At 40.2% G+C, this 21,424-nt stretch overlaps 1 protein-coding gene across 2 annotated transcripts in view; it reads right to left on the bottom strand.

Moving 5' to 3' along the window:
- Positions 1-20,791, bottom strand: part of LOC134755365 (fatty acid 2-hydroxylase) — a 53,216-nt gene extending 32,425 nt beyond the window's left edge. For both annotated transcript variants that reach the window (XM_063691907.1, XM_063691906.1), the window contains exon 1: positions 20,476-20,791. In XM_063691907.1, coding sequence (XP_063547977.1) covers positions 20,476-20,760 — 285 coding nt within the window. In that variant the 5' untranslated portion in view covers positions 20,761-20,791. The remainder of the gene's footprint in view (positions 1-20,475) is intronic.
- Positions 20,792-21,424: the final 633 nt, after the last annotated feature.

Raw genomic sequence — 21,424 nt, 5'->3', positions numbered from 1 at the left:
ATTTTTAAAATTTGCCGCCTTTTTCTACTGACAAGATCTGCTTGCAAGATTTAACTTACTTAAAGTGACAAGTGTTTATTATTCTATAATTTTATTGTAGTACTAAAAAAAAAATTCTAATTATGACAATAGAACATAATTAGTTATTTACCTATTTTGTTTCACTTTATTTATCATTCAATACATTTAATTTTTTTATGCCTTTAGTCCTAATCATCTGCACTTTCAATCCGGAGGTCGCGGGTTCAAACCCCGGCTCGTACCAATGAGTTTTTCAGAACTTATGTACGAAATATCATTTGATATTTACCAGTCGCTTTTCGCTGAAGGAACACATCGGGAGGAAACCGGACTAATCCTAACAAGGCCTAGTTCCCCCTCTGGGTTGGAAGGTCAGATGGCAGTCGCTTTCGTAAAAACTAGTGCCTACGTCAATTCTTAGGATTAGTTGTCAAGCGGACCCCAGGCTCCCATGAGCTGTGGCAAAATGGCGGGATAACGCGAGGAAGATGATAAGTTCTAATCATCTGCGCACCACAGTTTGCTCCTCTCTCCAATTCCCTGAAATGTTGGTGCCTTCTATACATAAAGCCCCAAGCAACTGCTTTATTTGATCACTGGTTTATCCGGCACTGATAGCATACCTTTTAGATAACAACCCTCCTGCCTACTGACAATAGGAGGATATAGAATTATAAATATAGCGAAACATATAGATTTATTTATAGGTACTGAATTTACTGATCATATACACTGTCAACATAGGTTAAAAAATACAATGTACAATTTAAGATCAAAATGAACTACAACTAGTGCCAAATATGTGCGATATTACATTGACTTTTTTTTAATACTACGTCGGTGGCAAACAAGCATACGGCCCGCCTGATGTTAAGCAGTCTCCATAGCTATGTACGCCTGCAACTCCAGAGGAGTTACATGCGCGTTGCCGACCCTAACACTCCTCTCCCTCGAGCTCTGGCAACCTTACTCACCGGCAGGAACACAACACTATTAGTAGGGTCTAGTGTTATTTGGCTGCGGTTTTCTGTAAGGTGGAGGTACCTCCCCAGTTGGGCTCTGCTCTAGATCTGGAATGACATCCGCTGTCCTGTGCCCTACCACACAAAGCGAGATGTTATTCACAGTGCCCATACCTCTCTTTTGGACGTAGTTTAAGTACATACCCGGGTCGGATATACTTTTGTTATGTTATAATAATTATTATAAATTGCCTATCATACTACTTAATGTCTCAATATATTTTGATAATAATCAGTACAAAATGCGTAGTGACAAGTTTTGGTGTTATTTTTTTATACTACGTCGGTGGCAAACAAGCATACGGCCCGCCTGATGGCAAGCAGTCACCGTAGCCTATGGACGCCTGCAACCTGTTTATTTCAAGACTTGGCATAGTATAGTAAAGAACAAAGAAGTTTTAACGGAAACAGCCCTTTCTTGTCACTAACAATTTTTGATTGGTGGCATAGGAAGATCAATCAGTGATGGGGTTTCAAATGATTATTCCCACTAGGTACCACCAAATTGGTAACAGTGGTAACAACAGATTTTTTTTCACCTATACCCAGTGGAGGCAACCATGAAAAATAATTTCCAGAAAAAAGCGCACTGATAATAATCATCTTGCTGGTCAGTTGCTGATAATGCAGCTTAAGATATCATGCTTAGTACAAAATACAACTACTCCGTAAGAAAACTATTTATAAGTCAAAGTCGCCTGCAGCAATACATTTAATCAGATGATGGACTGGGCTCTGGGCATGATGTATTTGACGCTATTTTTATTTTTTTATTTGAAATCATTATACAGCGTGGAAAGATAAGTCGGGCCCTGGAGGGAAACTACCTTAAATCCTTAAGCTGGCTCATTTTACTTAAAGGAGACATTCCTTTATTTTTAAAAAGAAACAAAACTGCATTCAAAGATTTTTTTAAACTCGCTTGCCTCGCACGGGACTCGAACCAACTAAAATAAAAAAAAAACAAACACCCTATTTTATTATACTAATCGATAGTATTATTATTCAGGATAAAATTTCTCTAACCAACATTTGGTCTTAAAAATAAAAATGATCGTTAAATCTAACATTAATTTTATTTTACTATCAATTTGTTACACTTAAATTATTTAACTGATAAATTGTTTGAAATGAGCCCCCTCGTTCCGGCTACACAAAATTAGTCGCCGTTGAAATTCATTTCTTGTACCCTTCAGCAAAGTTGTAGCGGAGTTTTACTCCAAGGGGGATGTAATGATAACCTCGCTACATGGATCTCTATGTATACAAAGCACAGTATAAAATAGCTATTGCACTGACCAGGAATCAACACTCGATGGGCGCACAATTCCATCTGCTCTCAATCTCATACCTCTATTCTCTTGTTATGAATGTAACCTCAACACTCTCAGGGAGATTAGAAGGGCCCCAAGTCCCGTGGCTTGTATCAGTGGATGCGCGGCACAACTGAATCTCGACAAGAGAACTCATCGTGCATCCCGCATCTCATAGGTATACTCTTCTCAACCTCATCCGATGAGTACTGAGGTGGGAACCATGTGGTCCCCGACGAGCCTCCACAACAACCCCTACAGCTCATCCATCAGCCTCCATAAGAAACCTCCAGTAACTCAAACCGATAAACTCCAGCCAATTTTTTTCAGCCGTCTACTTAGGAGCATAAGTTGGGTTATTCAAATTTTCAAGTTTTATTTTTTTCCGCAAAATCTGCTTTGAGCGCCCGCAAATGACCTACCTATCTTGAATCAGTATGGTCGGCTGATGTTATTCTGCAAGTGGCATCGTAAGGACCCGATTCTGAGTATTTTTTTCAACCGTCGACTTAAAAGCTTAAGTTAGGTTATTTAAATTTTCAAGTTTTATTTTTTTCCGAAAAATGTGTTTTGATCGCCCACAAATGACCTACCTATCTTGAATCAGCATGGTCTGCTGATGTTATTCTGCAAGTGGCATCGTAAGGACCCGATTCTGAGTATTTTTTTCAGCCGTCGACTTAGGAGCATAAGTTGGGTTATTCAAATACGAGTATTTGTTTTATTTTTTTCCGCAAAATCTGCATTGATCGCCCGCAAATGACCTACCTTTCTTAATTCAGCATGGTCGGCTGATGTTATTCTGCAAGTGGCATCGTAAAGACCCGATTCTGAGTATTTTTTTCAGCCGTCTACTTAGGAGCATAAGTTGGGTTATTCAAATTTAAAAGTTTTATTTTTTCCGCAAAATCTGCCTTGATTGCCCGCAAATGACCTACCTATCTTGAATCAGCATGGTCGGCTGATGTTATTCTGCAAGTGGCATCGTAAGGACCCGATTCTGAGTATTTTTTTCAGCCGTCTACGTAGGAGCATAAGTTGGGTTATTAAAATACGAGTATTTAAGTTTTATTTTTTTCCGCAAAATCTGCATTGATCGCCCGCAAATGACCTACCTATCTTGAATCAGCATGATCTGCTCATGTTATTCTGCAAGTGGCAACGTAAGGACCCGATTCTGAGTTTTTTTTTTCAGCCGTCGACTTAAGAGCATAAGTTGGGTTATTCAAATTTTCAAGTTTTATTTTTTTCCGCAAAATCTGCTTTGATAGCCCGCAAATGACCTACCTATCTTGAATCAGCATGGTCGGCTGATGTTATTTTGCAAGTGGCATCGTAAGGACCCGATTCTGAGTATTTTTTTCAGCCGTTGACTAAGGAGCATAAGTTGGGTTATTCAAATTTTCAAGTTTTATTTTTTTTCGCAAAATCTGCTATGATCGCCCGCAAATGACCTACCTATCTTGAATCAGCATGGTCGGTTGATGTTATTCTGCAAGTGGCATCGTAAGGACCCGATTCTGAGTATTTTTTTGAGCCGTTGACTTAGGAGCTTAAGTTGGGTTATTAAAATTTTCAATTTTATTTCCGCAAAACCTGCTTTGATCGCCCGCAAATGGCCTACCTATCTTGAATCAGCATGGTCAGCTGATGTTATTCTGCAAGTGGCATCGTAAGGACCCGATTCTGAGTATTTTTTCAGCCGTCGACTTAGGAGCATAAGTTGAGTTATCCAAATTTTCAAGTTTTATTTTTTTCCGCAAAATCTACTATGATCGCCCGCAAATGACCTACCTATCTTGAATCAGCATGGCCGGCTGATGTTATTCTGCAAGTGGCATCGTAAGGACCCGATTCTGAGTATTTTTTTCAGCCGTTGAATTAGGAGCATAAGTTGGGTTATTAAAATTTTCAAATTTTATTTTTTACCGCAAAACCTGCTTTGATCGCCCGCAAATGACCTACCTATCTTAAATCAGCATGGTCGGCTGATGTTATTCTGCAAGTGACATCGTAAGGACCCGATTCTGAGTATTTTTTTCAGCCGTCGACTTAGGAGCATAAGTTGGGTTATTAAAATTTTCAAGTTTTTTTTTTTTCGGCAAATTTGTTTTCATCGCCCGCAAATGACCTACCTATCGTGAATTAGCATAGTCTGATGATGTTATTCTGCAAGTGGCATCGTAAGGACCCGATTCTGAGTATTTTTTTCAGCCGTCGACTTAGGAGCATAAGTTAAAGTTTTTGCATTTTATTATTGCCTGTCTAACCTTATTTAATGCCGCCAAATTACTGTACTGTGTCGGTGTTATATCGGGCTTATGTAGGGCTTAGAATCGTTAGTATCTGTGTCGATTGCTTGTTACACCCTCCCTACTGAACTATCTCGGCCGGCCAATATGAATTTTTCGATTTTATGTTTTTATCTATTGAGATCCTAACGATTTTAATGTCTGAACAAACGTGAACTAACGTCGCCCGATGGATTCACATAGTTAGTTTGACTGATTTCGGGGTGGGGTGGTTAGCGTGAAGACAGCCACCCCACTTTAAAAAAAAATGAAGGAATCGGGTCCTAACGATTTCAATGCTTGAACAATCATGAACTAACGAATATCTTGCTATCTAGACCAAAAAAACTAACAATAAATGGTTTGGGGTGGCTAGCGTGAAGTCAGTCACCACCATAGAATAAAAAATATATAAAACCACGAAAATCTTTTAATCTGTTTTGAATACCCGCAAGTTACCGTACTGTATCGGTTGTATATCGTCTATAGATGCTTATTTAGGGCATAGAATCGTTAGTATGTGTCGATTGCTTGTTACGCCCCCCCTGCTGAACTATCTCGGCCGGCCAATATGAATTTTTTGATTTTATTTTTTTATAGCAAATCTATTGAGATCCTAACGATTTTAATGCCTGAACAAACGTGAACTAACGTCGCCCGATGGATTCACATGGTTAGTTTGACTGATTTCTGGGTGGGGTGGTTAGCGTGAAGACAGCCACCCCACTTAAAAAAAAAAAAATGAAGGAATCGGGTCCTAACGCTACCAATGCCTGAACAATCATGAACTAACGAATATCTTGCTATCTAGACCAAAAAAACTAACAAAAAGTGGTTTGGGGTGGCTAGCGTGAAGACAGCCACCACCATAGAATAAAAAAAATATAAAACCACGAAAATCTTTTAATCTGTTCTGAATACCCGCAAGTTACCGTACTGTATCGGTTATATATCGTCTATAGATGCTTATTTAGGGCATAGAATCGTTAGTATCTGTGTCGATTGCTTGTTACGCCCCCCCTGCTGAACTATCTCGGCCGGCCAATATGAATTTTTTGATTTTATTTTTTTATAGCAAATCTATTGAGATCCTAACGATTTTAATGCCTGAACAAACGTGAACTAACGTCGCCCGATGGATTCACATGGTTAGTTTGACTGATTTCTGGGTGGGGTGGTTAGCGTGAAGACAGCCACCCCACTTTAAAAAAAAATAAAAAATGAAGGAATCGGGTCCTAACGATTCCAATGCCTGAACAATCATGAACTAACGAATATCTTGCTATCTAGACCAAAAAAACTAACAAAAAGTGGTTTGGGGTGGCTAGCGTGAAGACAGCCACCCCCTTTTTTTTTAAAAAAAAATCGACTTTGGAATCGGGTCCTAACGATTTTACCTACTGAACAAACGTGAACTAACGATGAACTAACGATATAGATATGCCATTTGCGGGCAAACGAAATGGGGTGGTCAACTTCACGAGCATCTAGTTATACACTACAATTATTTTCAAGTAAAGATATATATATACGCGATAAAAATAATGATGATGCGGGATGTATTATAAATTCAATATACGCGATATAATCCGTTTTCATAGTTTTATTTCAATACTTATGCTAGTTTAACTTTGTAATTTTTCATTTAATTTAGTTATTCTAAAATTAATCTACATAATATTTCTGTAAAAAAAATATCCCGCATACATATCAATGTGGTTCAGTAAGGGGGCAGACTGAAAATCGGCGCTACGCTGTCAAATTGTAGAGGGCCCCACTGACTATCAGTCCGCCGGACGATATCGGCCTGTCAGTTGTTCGGAACTGTCAAATTTTTGTTCTAACTGACAGGCCGATATAGTCCGCGCGACTGATAGTGTGCCTCTTAATGAAATGTCGCGCATGCCAATTGTATTTTTAAATTTTTTAATATATTCCTGTAATAACTCTTTTTTTTTGTGTGGCAATAAATGTTTTCTTATTCTTATTCATATTTATGGACCTTTAAATTTTCGACATAGTCACGTAATGTGCTAATTATCGCTCTAGTGCGGTAAAGTAGCGCCATATAATACTGCAATAGTACATTATTGTCGAGGCTCGGAAGTAGCTACTTGCTGGCTGAGGATTCGTTTTAAACGGACGACCTTGGGAGTCCGTTTAATTGAATCCGAAGCCAGCAAGTAGCCTTCCAGCCGAGTCATATATAGTGCTTTTCTCAAAAATGGCGCAATAAATACAAATATAATAGAAATATTTTACAGAAGTAACGTTCTTATGTAAATATTTTCACAGAAAAAAGTAATAAGATTTGCTTTGCCGCCGTTTTATTTTTTTAATTAAAAATAGAAGTGTATTTTTCTGCTGAAAATACGCCAACCTATTTGAGACACCTAAATAGTCGCGGTACCAACATTATAATTATAAGTACTGATCATCTGTTTGGCTGTTTAATGGACCTATGCCTGCATTTGATATAGCCACTTCAACTTTTAAAAAGTTTGGAACTCGACAAATAATGGAATTTGTATGCAACATTGCAGTCCCGAAATCGAGACTGCAATGTTTTTAACTTTTTAATTTTTTGACTGACCATAAACAACGCACTTCGCGACCTACTTTTTAACCGGCAACGTCGACTTTGCCGTCCATTTTTGAGAAATAGTATTTTGTGCAACAGGTACATAATAAGGGTTCTTGGGCCTGTCTTTACAAAACTCCTCTAACTAGTCAACTTCGGCCCTTGAATTTTAAGACCTAATTTATGTACCGTTGCACACAATACTTATTCTAAGACAGCCTCAAACACCTAAAATTATAAATAAAATCAAAGTAAATAATTAATTGTAGATCTTTGCCTACAAGCAACCTAGAAGTCAGAATTAAAAAAAAAGCAGTTGCATAATATTGTATGAATATTCCTAAGAACACAGCTGATAGCGGGGCGCGCCGCACTTCTTAAGCGGCCCACTATCAGTGCGCCGGACGATATCGGCCTGTCAGTTGTTCGGAACTGTCCAATTTTTGTTCTAACTGACAGGCCGAAATCGTCAGGTGGACTGATAGTCAGTGGGCCCCTTTATGAAGTTGATTTCGAAAATTTCAATCTCACTGGCAGTCATTTTAAACTACAAAATAAGTAGGTAAGAGTGCTGGAGTAGAAAAAAATAAATACATTACCGTAAAATGGGGTGATTAGGGTTCGCGGGGAGAGTTGGGTTATGAATGGGGAGAGAAGGTTTGAAATTACGCTTTGTGAGTCACATAGATAAGACAATAAATGCTGCCTCTAAATCTCTAGGGTTCGTGTTAAGATGTGCTAGGGAGTTCAAAGAATGTTCTACAATGGTGACCCTTTTTAACTGTTATGTAAGGAGTAAATTAGAATACTGTAGCGTTATCTGGAACCCAAGTTACAAAATACATATTGAAAGGATTGAACGATTGCAAAAACGGTTCACTAGACATCTTGCGTATCGCTATGGAACAGGCTGCCAAGTATATAACACAAGACTTAAACAATTTAAACTGATTTCTCTTAGTAGTAGGCGTATTTTGCTGGACCTAATGTTCTTGCACAAACTTCTAAACGACAAGATTGATTGCATGCATATGGTTAGTCAGATAGGGCTGAAAGTGCCGTCTCGTTTGCCACGTTACCCTTGTGCCTTACTCTATGTGCGTCGTAGTCGAACTAACCTATTAGCTCATTCCCCTTTGCCTCGTCTGGCTCGCCTATACAACAAGCATGCTAATAATGTACCTTCTTTGGATGTGTTTCACGATAGTGAAGTCTTATTTAAAAACAAATTATTGTCTGTTGACAACCTCAGCTAGCTCGGCTAACTTACCTTAATTATTGTTAATATCAACTATTAGGTGTCTTGTTAATTGGTATTATATATTTATTCTAGATTTTTGTAATGTATACTAAGTCTTTTTCTAGGTGTTACTGTTGACTTAATGTTTAAATTAATATAATAATGCATGCTGTGATTGCCTGTAAGTGGGGGATCAATAAAAAATGGGCCCTTTTTGTAAGTTAATACTAGTATGTAAATTGTATCTTCTGTTGGTGATCCTAATAAACAAATAAACAAAATAAATAAATAAACAAAGGGGGGTGAGATGGGTTGACTTTTAGGGCTACTGCTACAAAAATAATGTATTCCCATTTAAAATGGAGCTATAGTTATACTCATAATAAAAAAAAAACGATCCAACAATCTTCCAAAATCACCTTTGTATGAAAACCCATCTCACCCCAATTACGAGGGACTACGGGGTGAGGTGGTTTTTCCTGTTTATCGTCAAAGTTATGAAATGGAACTACCCAAAATAAAATAAAAACTAAAATACAAACGTCCGGATTGTCCGGAACACTTATTATATACACCATTCAGTTTGCATATGTAAAAATAAAATGTTATCGAGGTTTGAATGTCAGTTTTGCTCCTACTCACCCCATTTTACGGTACCTAACATGTTTCACTTGCCATTTATTTATTCGTATGGCATAATAGTTCAGTCGTTTATAAAAAACATTTTAAGACTCTGTATCCATTGGATTACGTCACTGTCGAGGGTAAACAAGTCTGCCGAGTTTCCGTCGTATTTGCCTACCGCGAAAACGGAAACTCGCAAATTGCGGGGATCTTTCTCTTTTACTCCAATGAAGGCGTAACTAGAGTGACAGAGAAAGATGCCCGCAATTTGCGAACTTCGATTTTCGCGGTTATAGCCCAGTACCGAATAATGTGCTCGATGTCCCTCGATGTCCTCCACCGGAGCCCCGAAATCGCACTTTGGAGAGTCTATTCATCCACATTAGTGAGGAACGCTCGTGAGCGGCCGGTTCTTAATTTTTTTTTTAATGAGAAGCCAGGTGGTTCCTTTCGGGTGGGTTTTCGTTCCATTCCCCTTCCCACTTATCAGAGATACACAGTGGCGTAACTGGGGGGGGGGGGACAAAAGGCAGCAGCAGGGAAACTTTCCATATCCTCTAGCTACGCTTCTAGCTCCTGGAGATACACGTACGACCTACACGTGTCCCCTGGGTGACGCTAAACGAGCAACAACCTTTTTGGCTGCTGTACTTGTTGCTGCATGCGACCTCACAGCACTTCAGTCGTTTAATTGCTAAATTATGCCTGGATAAGTGGATACCCAAAAGCTCGTTCTGCAAAGAACCAACGGACAAGAGATATAGGGCCTGTGACCCGACCCGTGTCTGCCAACTTAACGTAGAGTATAAGTTTAGCTAAGTGTGAAGTTTTACTCCTGCCATTATTCATAGTACCTACATATATGCTGAAATAAAGGCCCATTAAAAAACTATAATAAATATTAGCCTACTTTAACAGCCGCGACCAAATTGGTTAAAAACAGGCGCCGCGTCTAATTGCCATTTCGAGGCTAGCCTATCCTATGATTTACTGGCCAATTCGAGTTTTAGTTATTAGATCTGTCTCCGATGTGATACTGATGATCTGTCAGTGTCAAAACTGACATTTCTTCAACCAAACACGTCACTTGATGACACTGACAGATCAGTATCATATCGGAAACAGATCGAATGACTAAAACTCGAATTGGCCTGTTAATCTATTACATTCCATGAATAAAGTGTATCGTGTAATTTATGATGATGATGATGATGAAAATAGTTATTTGTTTTACAAGCGGGGACACAGCAGTTGTTTAATAAGGAGTGACGACCCCACGGACCCGAGCGCTCCAGAGAGTCGGTCAGGGTCTCCGTCTTCGGCGTGTCTTCGTCGGTCGGAGTGGACCCCAAGGGGACCCGCAGGACTCTCAGCTCTGGCTAGCCTTCATTGGCCCTCAGTCGCTAGGGGGTTGGATCAGGGGTCAGATGCAGAAGGCGGGGATCTTGGACACGGCGCGGATTTACTGCCGGTTTTTCTCTGCGGCCCTGACCACCGGCAGCTTGGGCCTAGCCCCGCTGGCCTTGGGCGGCACCCTAGATTAGGTTAGGTTTTTTGTGTTTTACTTTTAAATATATCCATATTATAAAAACTTAGCCTAAGATGAAAGATAAATAAAGATAATAATAAGCCCGTAGGGCAGCTTGTGGCGAGCTGTTGGGGAGCGACGACCCCACGGACCCGAGTGCTCCAGAGATTCGGTCAGGGTCTCCGTCTCCGGCGTGTCTTCGTCGGTCGGAGCGGAAACCCCAAGGTCCCCACAGGGCTCTCGGCTCTGGTTTGCCTTAATTGGCCGTCCAGAGGGGAGTCGTAAGAGCTATATATGCTGCAAGGGTGGAAGTGTTAAAGGGCATAACGGCGCGAGTAACTTCGGAGAAAGCGCAGCACACCTCTCGACACCCCTGAGCCGCTCACGCCGGTGTTGCGCCTGGCTGTCTTTACGATGGCGCATCAGGTGCCCATCTAACGCGTGGCGAGTCACAGCCTGCCTCGAAAACTTATGCAAGCAATGTTATGGCAGGTGTCCGGACTTCTTTGCAGTAGCTCAGTCTTTTTTCCACCCAAACTTAAACCATAGACCAGTATTCCTCTGTCCATATTCTCTACAATAGCTTTCAATGCCTGCTGAAACCGGTTCACGGGTATCTATTGATGTACCCGCGTGAGTGATGGGTTCCAGGAGGCGTTCTACATGACATCAAATCTGTCCAAACGGCCTGTACGTGTTGGATCTATATCCCCTCGCACGCCTTATATATGACCGGGCTCGAAAGACCCGAGAGTTTTAAAACGGAGATACATAATAATGATAATATATTCTTTATTGTGCATCACATTATGAAAAATAATACAGAAAAAGAACACACATCACATAGGTAACAACAGGCGGTCTTATCGCTAAAGGATAGATCCGAGGAAGCGAAAGACCCAAAAATTTAACCACGAGAGTAGTGAGTGGGTTGAAATTGGAGTCCAGACGGGATAACGGGACGGATTCTTCCGGAATCGACCGATTTGATCAGAAATGAAATTGGCGTGAATCTCCAGTTTAATCACCAATTTTAGATTTATGGTGGTATTTTTTTTCGTAAGCACAAACAAACAAGACATTGATTTGAGCCGTCTAAATGAAAAAAATGTCCCCAAACGAAAATAATTGCTATTTTTGCGTCCGCACCTCCATTCTATCGGTAATATCGGTCATAATCGGCGGTCGAAATAGGCGAGCCAAATTGGCGTTTGCACGGCCTGATTTGATTGGACAATTTAATCAGATTGGCAAAAACTTGACTCGTCTGGACTGGGTTGAAAAGTGGAATCTTGTGAGCGTTGCTATATATACTAATATAGGGTTTCAATTAAGGCACAACGGTTAAACAATTTTTGCTACCGAGTAACACAAAATCGTGAGTTCAGCGTAAGATAACAGATAAACAACAGACAATAACAGATAATAACGCAGTATCACCGAATTACCAAGTAGCTATGGTGATACCGGCGGTTAGGTTATCGGTGGATAAGCTAAGGTCTGCCCGAAATATTGACATTAAAACAAGTTTCCTAAAGGCGGTTTTTTGCTAAAAATTAAAAAATAAGGTGTAGATGTTGAAAAGTTACGTTACCTATTAATGGAAATATCGAATTAAAGTAAGTTTGATTAGGTATTTTACAACAATAAAAGGCTACATAACTAATCCAGGTCCGACATAGATCTTATCACAAGACTACGATTACCTTGTATAGTCTTGGACGTATCTACTTATGATGGTCTAAATCTACATCTACATCGTCTGGCATCGTGGTTGTCATGTTCTAATATGTGCGACAGTGACGTATGATAGGTACGATAGACAATAATAGCTCAACGTATCCGTGCAGAACATGTTTTCACCTCATTTTATTCGGCTAATCTGATACGTAGGTATGTCACTGCCAACACCAAATTATTGACCGAGCGTTAGTCTCCGCTTGAGCTTGGAAAATGTGACGTTTTCAACCAAAAGGTACCACATTGTCGCTTGTCGATAAGGTTGATTTCAAATTGAAGCTATATGGGAATAGCGCCTTATTGACAACCGACAATGTACCCTATGTAAATGGCCAAATGCTTTCGTATGTCCGGATGTTCTTCTCTACATGTCGTAATTCTCAACATTCTCGTGACATTTTGTGAGCAGGTTCGATGTTAAAATACATTTTTTGTCGATTAAATTTTTCGAGAAAATGGCGGAGCCATAAATTTTTCCAGTTTTAAATTGTGCTCGTGAGCTCTAGGGAAAACTCGCATTATTTGGTGACAGGCCTAATTCAGTGATACATGACAACATTGAATTTTGAAGCATGACACCGAGGAAAGCTAGTGAATTAGGGCCTTTTAAATGGGCCTCACGGCAAAGCCGCCGAAGCCGTGAGGTCCCATTTAAAAGGCCCTAATTCACTGGGTTTCATGCTTCAAAACTTGTATCACCGAATTAGGCGTGTCACCAAATGTGTCGTTTTCAAGCAAAAGGTACCACATTGTCGCTTGCCATAAGGACGCTCTGACAGTTTTTCGTATAAAGATACAAGCAATTTTCGTCCTTATGGTAAGCGACAATGTGGTACCTTTTGATTGAAAACGTCGCAGAGGCACTAGTTAACTTATACGAATGCCGGTCAAAATTAATTTGTAATTAGACCGTTAACGATACCCGGATACCTAGTTGTTGGATGACATAGTTTTATCAATTACTGCCCATTTTACACTCTATTACAACCAGATAAAGTCCACAGATAATCAGTAATTTGTTACTGTTTACACGTCGTATCTGCCCTAGTCCTAGTCATATGTCTATGTTTACTATCTCTAGATATCGGTCGCGTTGTCAAATTTGTATGGCTTGGCACACTACAGGTATGGATGATAAGATAGATTATCATGGAAGCCGCTCCCTATCCATGAAATATAGTGGCAGGGGAGGCGACGATGCTAAATGTGTAGATACCTATATACAGTACTGTACTATTTTGTTCCATAAATTTTGAAAATATCAGTTTCATTTATGGGAAAAGTTAGAAAAAACATCATTCGTCTGTCTTTATCATTCGTCTGTCAGAAAATCTATGTCATTCATGTTAGTCGATTTGTAATTTTTGGCGTGGTTCGCGGGGCAGCGGGGAGTGAGCGAGCGAGACCGCAGATATAAAATCTATTAGTAACTACTAGTAACTATTTATTAATCTATGGTATGAGCGAGACAGTTGAATCGTAGCGGGGCGGAGGGGCATCGGGCATCGGTGTCTTTGAATCGGTTTGGAAGTCGGCACGCTTGGTTACAATACAAATCGTGATTTTTGCGTCATCTAGCGTATATATTAAATCTTTGTTTTCATGTATCAAAATTAAATTATGAAAGTATAGATATTACGAGTTTATGTATGTATGTATGTAAACACTTTATTGTACATAAGACAGATTACAAACACAATAAAAGAACATAAATATATACAATGTACAAAGGCGGACTTATCCCTATAAGGGATCTCTTCCAGTCAACCTTTGAGCAATTGAGAATGAAACAATAAACAGATCAAGATAGACAAACGAACACTATGAACAGAAATGAGTTGAGTTTAATACTATTATGTTATAAAAACATGAGATTTATTTTTCATTTCAAAATTAAAATCGTAGTTTTATTATCTGTAAGTCTTCTCTAGGCGAGGTGTAGGGTTAGAGCCGGCGTAGCTTTAATTTGACGTTCAAAAAACGCATTGTTAATATGATGCCTACTTGAATAATAAACTATCTTTATCTTATCTTTATATCACATGACCACAAACACCGCCCACCATTCCTTCTCGTGAGTGACGTTACTATAGCAAAAACAAAATATGTTCAATTTGCACTTTACATTTGACGGTTCTTTATGACACTGCTACTATTATGACGTCACAAGGCCACAAGAATGGTGGCTGCCTTTTTGGCGCGAACGCAAACTTTTATCGTTTAAATTTTAAAAATTTTTTTGCACATTAAATAAAAATACCAGTTGACTAACAAAGCTATACGAACATTTGTAAATATGTGTATTTGAAAAAAATGCAGAATAGCCTATTCTTGGGATTAGTTGCCAAGCGGACTCCAGGCTCCCACGAGCCGTGGCAATAATCGTGGTACAAGCGATGGGAAGAAGAAGAAGATTATTTAGCTACGGAACACGGAACTTCAGTTCCTTTTACGTTTTCATAAAAAGTAGCGCGAAAGTATGTCCGGAGGTTTTATAAGCTTATGACAATAATTTACCTTGAGTGCCAACTATTTTGGCGCCAATCTACAATCAAATGACGTCACTACGTAGGGCTAGGCTCGCTGCCAACATACATAATGTAATAAATAATAAATGTTACCTGAATTTTACTTTAAGTCCCTACCTGTATATTCTTCCTGAATCCGCTTTTACTTTCTAGTAGATTTTTCTTTAGGTACATATTAAATGTTACCTGAATTTTACTTTAAGTCCCTTCCTGTATCTTCTTCCTGAATCCGCTTTTACTTTCTAGTGGAGATTTTTCTTTAGGTACCTAATAAAATAGGTGTATTATAATTTTTTTCTCTGATTAAATCAAGCTACCATATTATTATGATACCTACTCGCACATGGATACTATGACTACGTAGTAATACAACTATGAAATTATTAAAAGTTAAATAAGACTGTCAAATATATTGTACATATATAAATTAATCTTTAGATTTAAGATAATTGCCTTGCCCTACCAGGGCCCATGTGAAACTATTATATGTGTAACACCTGTGTACCATGGATGCAATAAATAAATATGAATATGAATATGAATTGCCTGACATACAAATCAGTAAAAATGGTAAAAATCATCAGTGGCGAGTTGAGTAGATAAATCACTGCATAGTATAAAACAGTCGCTTTCCGCTGTCTGTCCGTCTACCCCTATGTATGCTTAGATCTTTTAAACTACGCAACGGATTTTGATGCGATTTTTTTGTAATACACTCGGCGTCACGGAAATCGCACACCCACCGATTTTTGTTTCAAGCGAACACAGCTCTTATCATATGTATATACCCCTATCAATATTAATATCATTAAAAAGTACAATTAATAAGCTTTAAAGCATGAATAAAGCATTTTTGGAATAAATAATAATAATCACGAAATTATGGCGTTCTGAAAGAACACCTAGAATACGCGTTGTAAGGGTCGCTATTTGCGTTACCTTGGATAGGTATAAAAGGGGGGGTAAAAGTGAGATATGGGTCATTCGGCATCCAGGGTTCACAGAGGTCACACCGGAACAGCTGGAGACCCCAAGAAAATGGATACCACGGAAGCAGCATCAGCTCAAGCAGTAGCCCTGGTGGAAGCAGGAATGACGCAGTCTGCGGTTACTCGGCAGCTCAACATAAGCCGTTTCCGAGTTCTTCGAGCAGTTCATCGATTCCGAAGGACTGGAAACTTCACCAGGAAGCCTGGATCCGGAGGACAACGCTGCACTTCCGAGAGAGACGACCGCTTTATTGTGTCGACGTCTTTACGGGACCGTTTCTCCAATGCTGTCCAGCTGCAGCAGCAGCTACGAGCAGTTCGGAGGACGGTGGTGAGCGTCTCTACAGTAAGGAGAAGGTTGCGGGAGAAGAAGATCATGCCCCATAGAGCGGCTACGGGTCCCAAATTGACGGCAGAGCATCGGCGAATCAGACGTGAGTTTGCTCGCGAACACAAGGATTGGACGGTCGACCAATGGAAGGCTGTTCTCTTCTCCGATGAGACCAGGGTGTGTCTTTTCAGCAACGATAGGCGCAGAAGAGTGTACAGGAGGCAAGGGGAACGTTATTCACAGGCCTGTCTTGAAGAAACCGTCGGATACGGAGGAGGATCCTGCATGTTCTGGGGTCGCATTTCCCTCGCCGGCGAAACCGAGCTCGTTTGTGTTTCCCGCACTGGTGGTGGTCGAGGCCAGGGATCCATGACTGCTCATCGGTACATCACAGAGATCCTGGAGGACCATGTGGTTCCATACGCCGAATTTGTCGGTCCTGGATTCACATTCATGCAGGATAACGCCCGCTCCCACACAGCGTTGATTGTACGGGACTACCTTGATCAGGTTGGGATCACAGCTATGCAGTGGCCAGCAAGGAGTCCGGACCTGAATCCCATAGAACACCTTTGGGATCAGCTAAAACGGAAGGTGCGGTCACGTGATCCTACACCTGCGACCCTGGAACAGCTTCGAGATGCCGTCATTGAGGAGTGGGATGCTATTCCTCAAGAGCACATCGTGACTCTCGTGAGGCAGTAATTAAGGCCAAAGGAGGCAACACTAGGTTTTAAAGTTTAGTTTTAGGCATTTGTATTCCAATATCTGTTGATTTTATTGTGTTTTAATTTGTTGATTTTTTGCATGAATATACGATTTTTATTTCTTATTGAAAAAATGCCTTTTTTTTAACTCTTTAGTAACTTTTGCATTGTTTTTAAATGAAGGGTTAAATTATCTTTAAAATGAACCCACACACTCATACTTTACCTTCAACAACATACGGTTTATAACGGCTTGAAACAAAAATCCGTGGGTGTGCGATTTCCGTGACGCCGAGTGTAGATAGTGATTCAAGAGGAAGGTTTATATGTATAATTTGTAAACGTTTTGTGTAAATTAGTTGAACTATTCGTGCGAAGCCGGGGCGGGTCGCTAGTAATAGGGCATATTACTGCAATGTTCTGCCACCAGAGTGCATCAGGACTAGCCTTTTTAGTAAACCATGGAGTAACTTATACATACTGTACCTTTAACAGGTTTTTGACAAGTTTTCAGAGATAATAAAACATTACATTGATGCACCAAGGCAGTTTGTTTACAGAGGACCTAGCGGAAAACGCAAATCCGAAATTTCGCTATCTTTTTCGCTTGAATATGCAAGAGTGAGAGATGTTAGATAAAGAAATTTTCTTGTGTCACGATAGTTTCAGATTGTGGTAGTGGCGCCCCCTACGCAGTTTCGCGTAATATTGCCTATTGACAAAAGGCGAATGTAACATTGGAAAATCTCTTGCAGCTCTGACAATGCCGACTGCGCTTTACAGGTATTTCACAGCACCACCCCCGGATACACCCTCATCACCACTTCAATTAAGGTAATATGATCATAAAAGATCACGCGACCGTCTGTATCGCCTGCTCTAGGGATGGGACTGCCACCTATCGTGTTCACTTTTAATCGTAGCAACACGTAGCCAACACAAACACGTCAGGGATTATTACGCGAAACTCTGCGTAGGGGGCGCCATTACCACAATCTGAGGGTCTATCGCGAAACAAGAAAATCTAAATTTCGTTTTCTAACATCTCGGTCACTCTTGCATATAAGAGCGATAAAGAGGCAGATAGCGAAATTTCGGATTTGTGTTTCCCGGTAGATCCTCTGTAAACATTGATGCATCAATGTCATATTTTATTATCTCTGAAAACTTGTCAAAAACCTGTTAAATGTACAGTATGTATAAGTTACTCTATGGTTTACTAAAAAGGCTAGTGCTGCACTCTGGTGGCATTCAGAGCCTGAATGTGTGTGATCTGAAATCTATAACAAACGGCCTCCTAACCTAGTCGATAGTGACCATGCCTACGAATCAAGAGGTCCTGGGTTCGAATTCATGTAAGTTTGACCTAGTAGTTTCGGATATAAAGGGTGGGGGGGGAATGTATTTTTTTTGCCTATTTTCCTGAATTGTTTCGCGCCATCTAGTTGAGAATAGGCCAAAGGCGGTAAAACGTGGTGGCGCCGTTCGAGAATCAAATTTTCTTGATTTCCGAGGCTATCTTAATACGCCTTGTACGGAGTTATATAAGTCTTTGCTAGACAGTTGAAATTTTCACAGATGATGTATTTCTGTTGCCGCTATAAAAACAAGTACTAAAAAGTACGGAACCCTCCCACTAGGCCCGACCGGTCGTCATTTACAGTACATGTGATGCCTACTTTACCGTCCTAGTGCGGTAATTAGTACAATACGTGCCTATCTCGAAAATTTAAAGGGCCATATGTACTGTAAAACGTTGTACAATACACGTGCGAAAAGGTAATTCGCAACTCGTGTAGATTTAAAACACTCCCTTTGGTCGTGTTTCAATTTATCGCCTCTCGTTGCGAATTTCCTTCTTTTCGCACTTGTATCGTAATACTTACAAAAAGAAGTGAAATCCCACCAAAAACATTTTCATGTAAAATGTTGCCAAGACGAAACCATAAGGCTCGCACTGTCAAAAAGTTATCAGATCTCTTGTAGAGCCAAGCTTCTAACTCTACAAGCCCTAACTTCACACACTCTACACCTTAGCACGGGGCGGACACGCTATACATCAAAAATCACTTGCGTTTCTATGTGTGAACGGCACGTCTGTACACGCGTCATGCGTCATTGTGTGAGTAAGTTGCTTAAAAACAGTACTGAGCGGCCGGCAAACAGCCGTCAATCTGCTGTCGCGGGGCGAGGTAATTCGAGTCGGGGTGGGGCGGTGCGTGGCCGTTCTGTATGATAATACTATTACTTATTCTGTGACCTTAGTCAAAATTTATGGCTTGGCCGTTTCGTTACTACAAGAACTGTATAATAAAAAAAAACCGGCCAAGTGCGAGCCATCAGACTCGCGCACGAAGGGTTCCGTGACTTCCGTCTTCCGTGCCATGACCACAGAATATATATTACGCAAAAAACGGCAAAAAAAATCATGTTTGTTGTATGGGCTTTAAATATATTTTTTTTAGTATTTGTTGTTATAGCGGCAACAGAAATACATCATCTGTGAAAATTTCAACTGTCTAGCTATCACGGTTCATGAGATACAGCCTGGTGACAGACGGACCGACAGACAGACGGGCGGGCAGCGGAGTCTTAGTAATAGGGTCCCGTTTTAACCTTTGGCTACGGAACCCTTAAAAACGAGTTGTGCCCTTGCGCTTCGCTTTGCTCGTCTTGGCGGGGGCACTACCGCGCACTACCGTGCCCCCAGATTACAGGTAAAGCTGGGACCTTAAATTTGGAACTTATATTTTTCAAAAAGAATGCCCTCAATTTCTATACATATATGTATATGTACCCTGTACCCTAGGTACACGCCAAATCTACGTTGGAGGTGGTATTGGCGAATATACTGGTACCAATCACAGAAATTACTAAATTAGACTCGTATTATTTTGGTTAAGTAAGTACACACAAGTAGACACTTTTTAGGGTTCCGTACCCAAAGGGTAAAAACGGGACCCTAAGACTCCTCTGTCCGTCTGTCTGTCTGTCTATCCGTCACCAGGCTGTATCTCATGAACCGTGATAGCTAGACAGTTGAAATTTACACAGATGATGAATTTATGTTGCCGCTATAACAACAAATACTAAAAACATAATAAATTAAATATTTAAATGGGGCTCCCATACAACAAACGTGATTTTTTTGCCGTTTTTTTGCGTAATGGTAAGGAACCCTTCGTGCGCGAGTCCGACTCGCACTTGGCCGGTGTTTGTGTTGTGTGACACCATAAGTACAAAATGATGTTCAAATTAAGAACAGCAAGCTGCATAAGTGTGTACGGGCCGTTGTCACTATTTCAAAAATAGAACTGTTATCTAGAGCCCAATTCAAATTTAACAACTTGTTGCCTTGTTACGGTGTTGATACTGTTGATCTTATTTTGATACGCCCTTGAAAATCGCGCACGCTGATTAAAGTATATGCGATGCGCAGCATGCGAAATGAGTCGTATGCGCGCCAATCACCAAAATGCACGCCAAGGTTAAACCTAATTTGAAGTGTCAATGTCAACATTTCATTGCGTTTGAGAAAAACATATTTGTGTCTAACTGACCTCCAGTTCCTCTAAATACGCGATCTCCTCTTTATCCCTGCTATCCTCTTCTTTAGTGATAATCCTACCATTCTCACTTACACCACATAAGTAACTATCTTTCTCACTCTCCACCTTAAAATCATTTAACATATGATAAGCATTAACACTGTGTCCAAATTTTTCCATAGCCTGTAAGATATTTTTCCCTTTGTAATTTACAAGTGTGTTTGTACCGCCGGGGTGGTCGCGTAAGAATTTTTTTATGTCATAGTTTTTATCGTCGAGTTTTATAGGGAACTCCATGGTATAAGCGGCCCGACCACCGCGAGCGAATGCCGACTGAAGACTAGACATCAGTGTTGCCAACTCGGATTTTGAAAAAATGCTAGACTAATGTCTAGAATGTGCCAAAAAAATATTTATTTTATATGCTAAAGTTTTTTGAAATATGTTATAAAAATGCTAAAATGTCAGTTAAAAGTAGGCACTTAAAATAATATGGTGTCTAAAAATATGCAGTAAAATACACCGTACTTTGTCAGTAGAAAAAGGCGCGAAATTTAAATTTTCTGTGGGGCGATAGCCCTTCGCGCCATTTTATTATTGACCAAGTGAGCTCAAAACGTGAGCAAAGCTTCTCCGTTACAGGTAGACCGCGATCCAGGAGCATATATCGTCAGTCATCGCCTCCAGGTTGATACTGTGACTGTGTCAGATGATAGTTTAGATTATAAATAAAGAAAACTGTCAGCCGGTTGTATAGCGGTGGAAAGACCGTCAGCTGGTCGCATGAACATGTATACGCGCCTTACCATATATGTCTGCAGAGTATGCGTATTCCGTAAGGCGTTTATTGAAACGCCTGTTGGAATGCTACATGCAAAGTTTCATGATTTTGTTATCACTATCATAAAAAGGTAAATCGCTTAATTATTACATGTTTATGCAACCACTGCGACTAACTGAC

Source organism: Cydia strobilella, chromosome 2 (genome assembly GCF_947568885.1).
Source record: "Cydia strobilella chromosome 2, ilCydStro3.1, whole genome shotgun sequence".
In the NCBI taxonomy this organism is placed as follows: Eukaryota; Metazoa; Arthropoda; class Insecta; order Lepidoptera; family Tortricidae; genus Cydia; species Cydia strobilella.
This window is presented reverse-complemented; position numbering and strand designations above follow the sequence as displayed.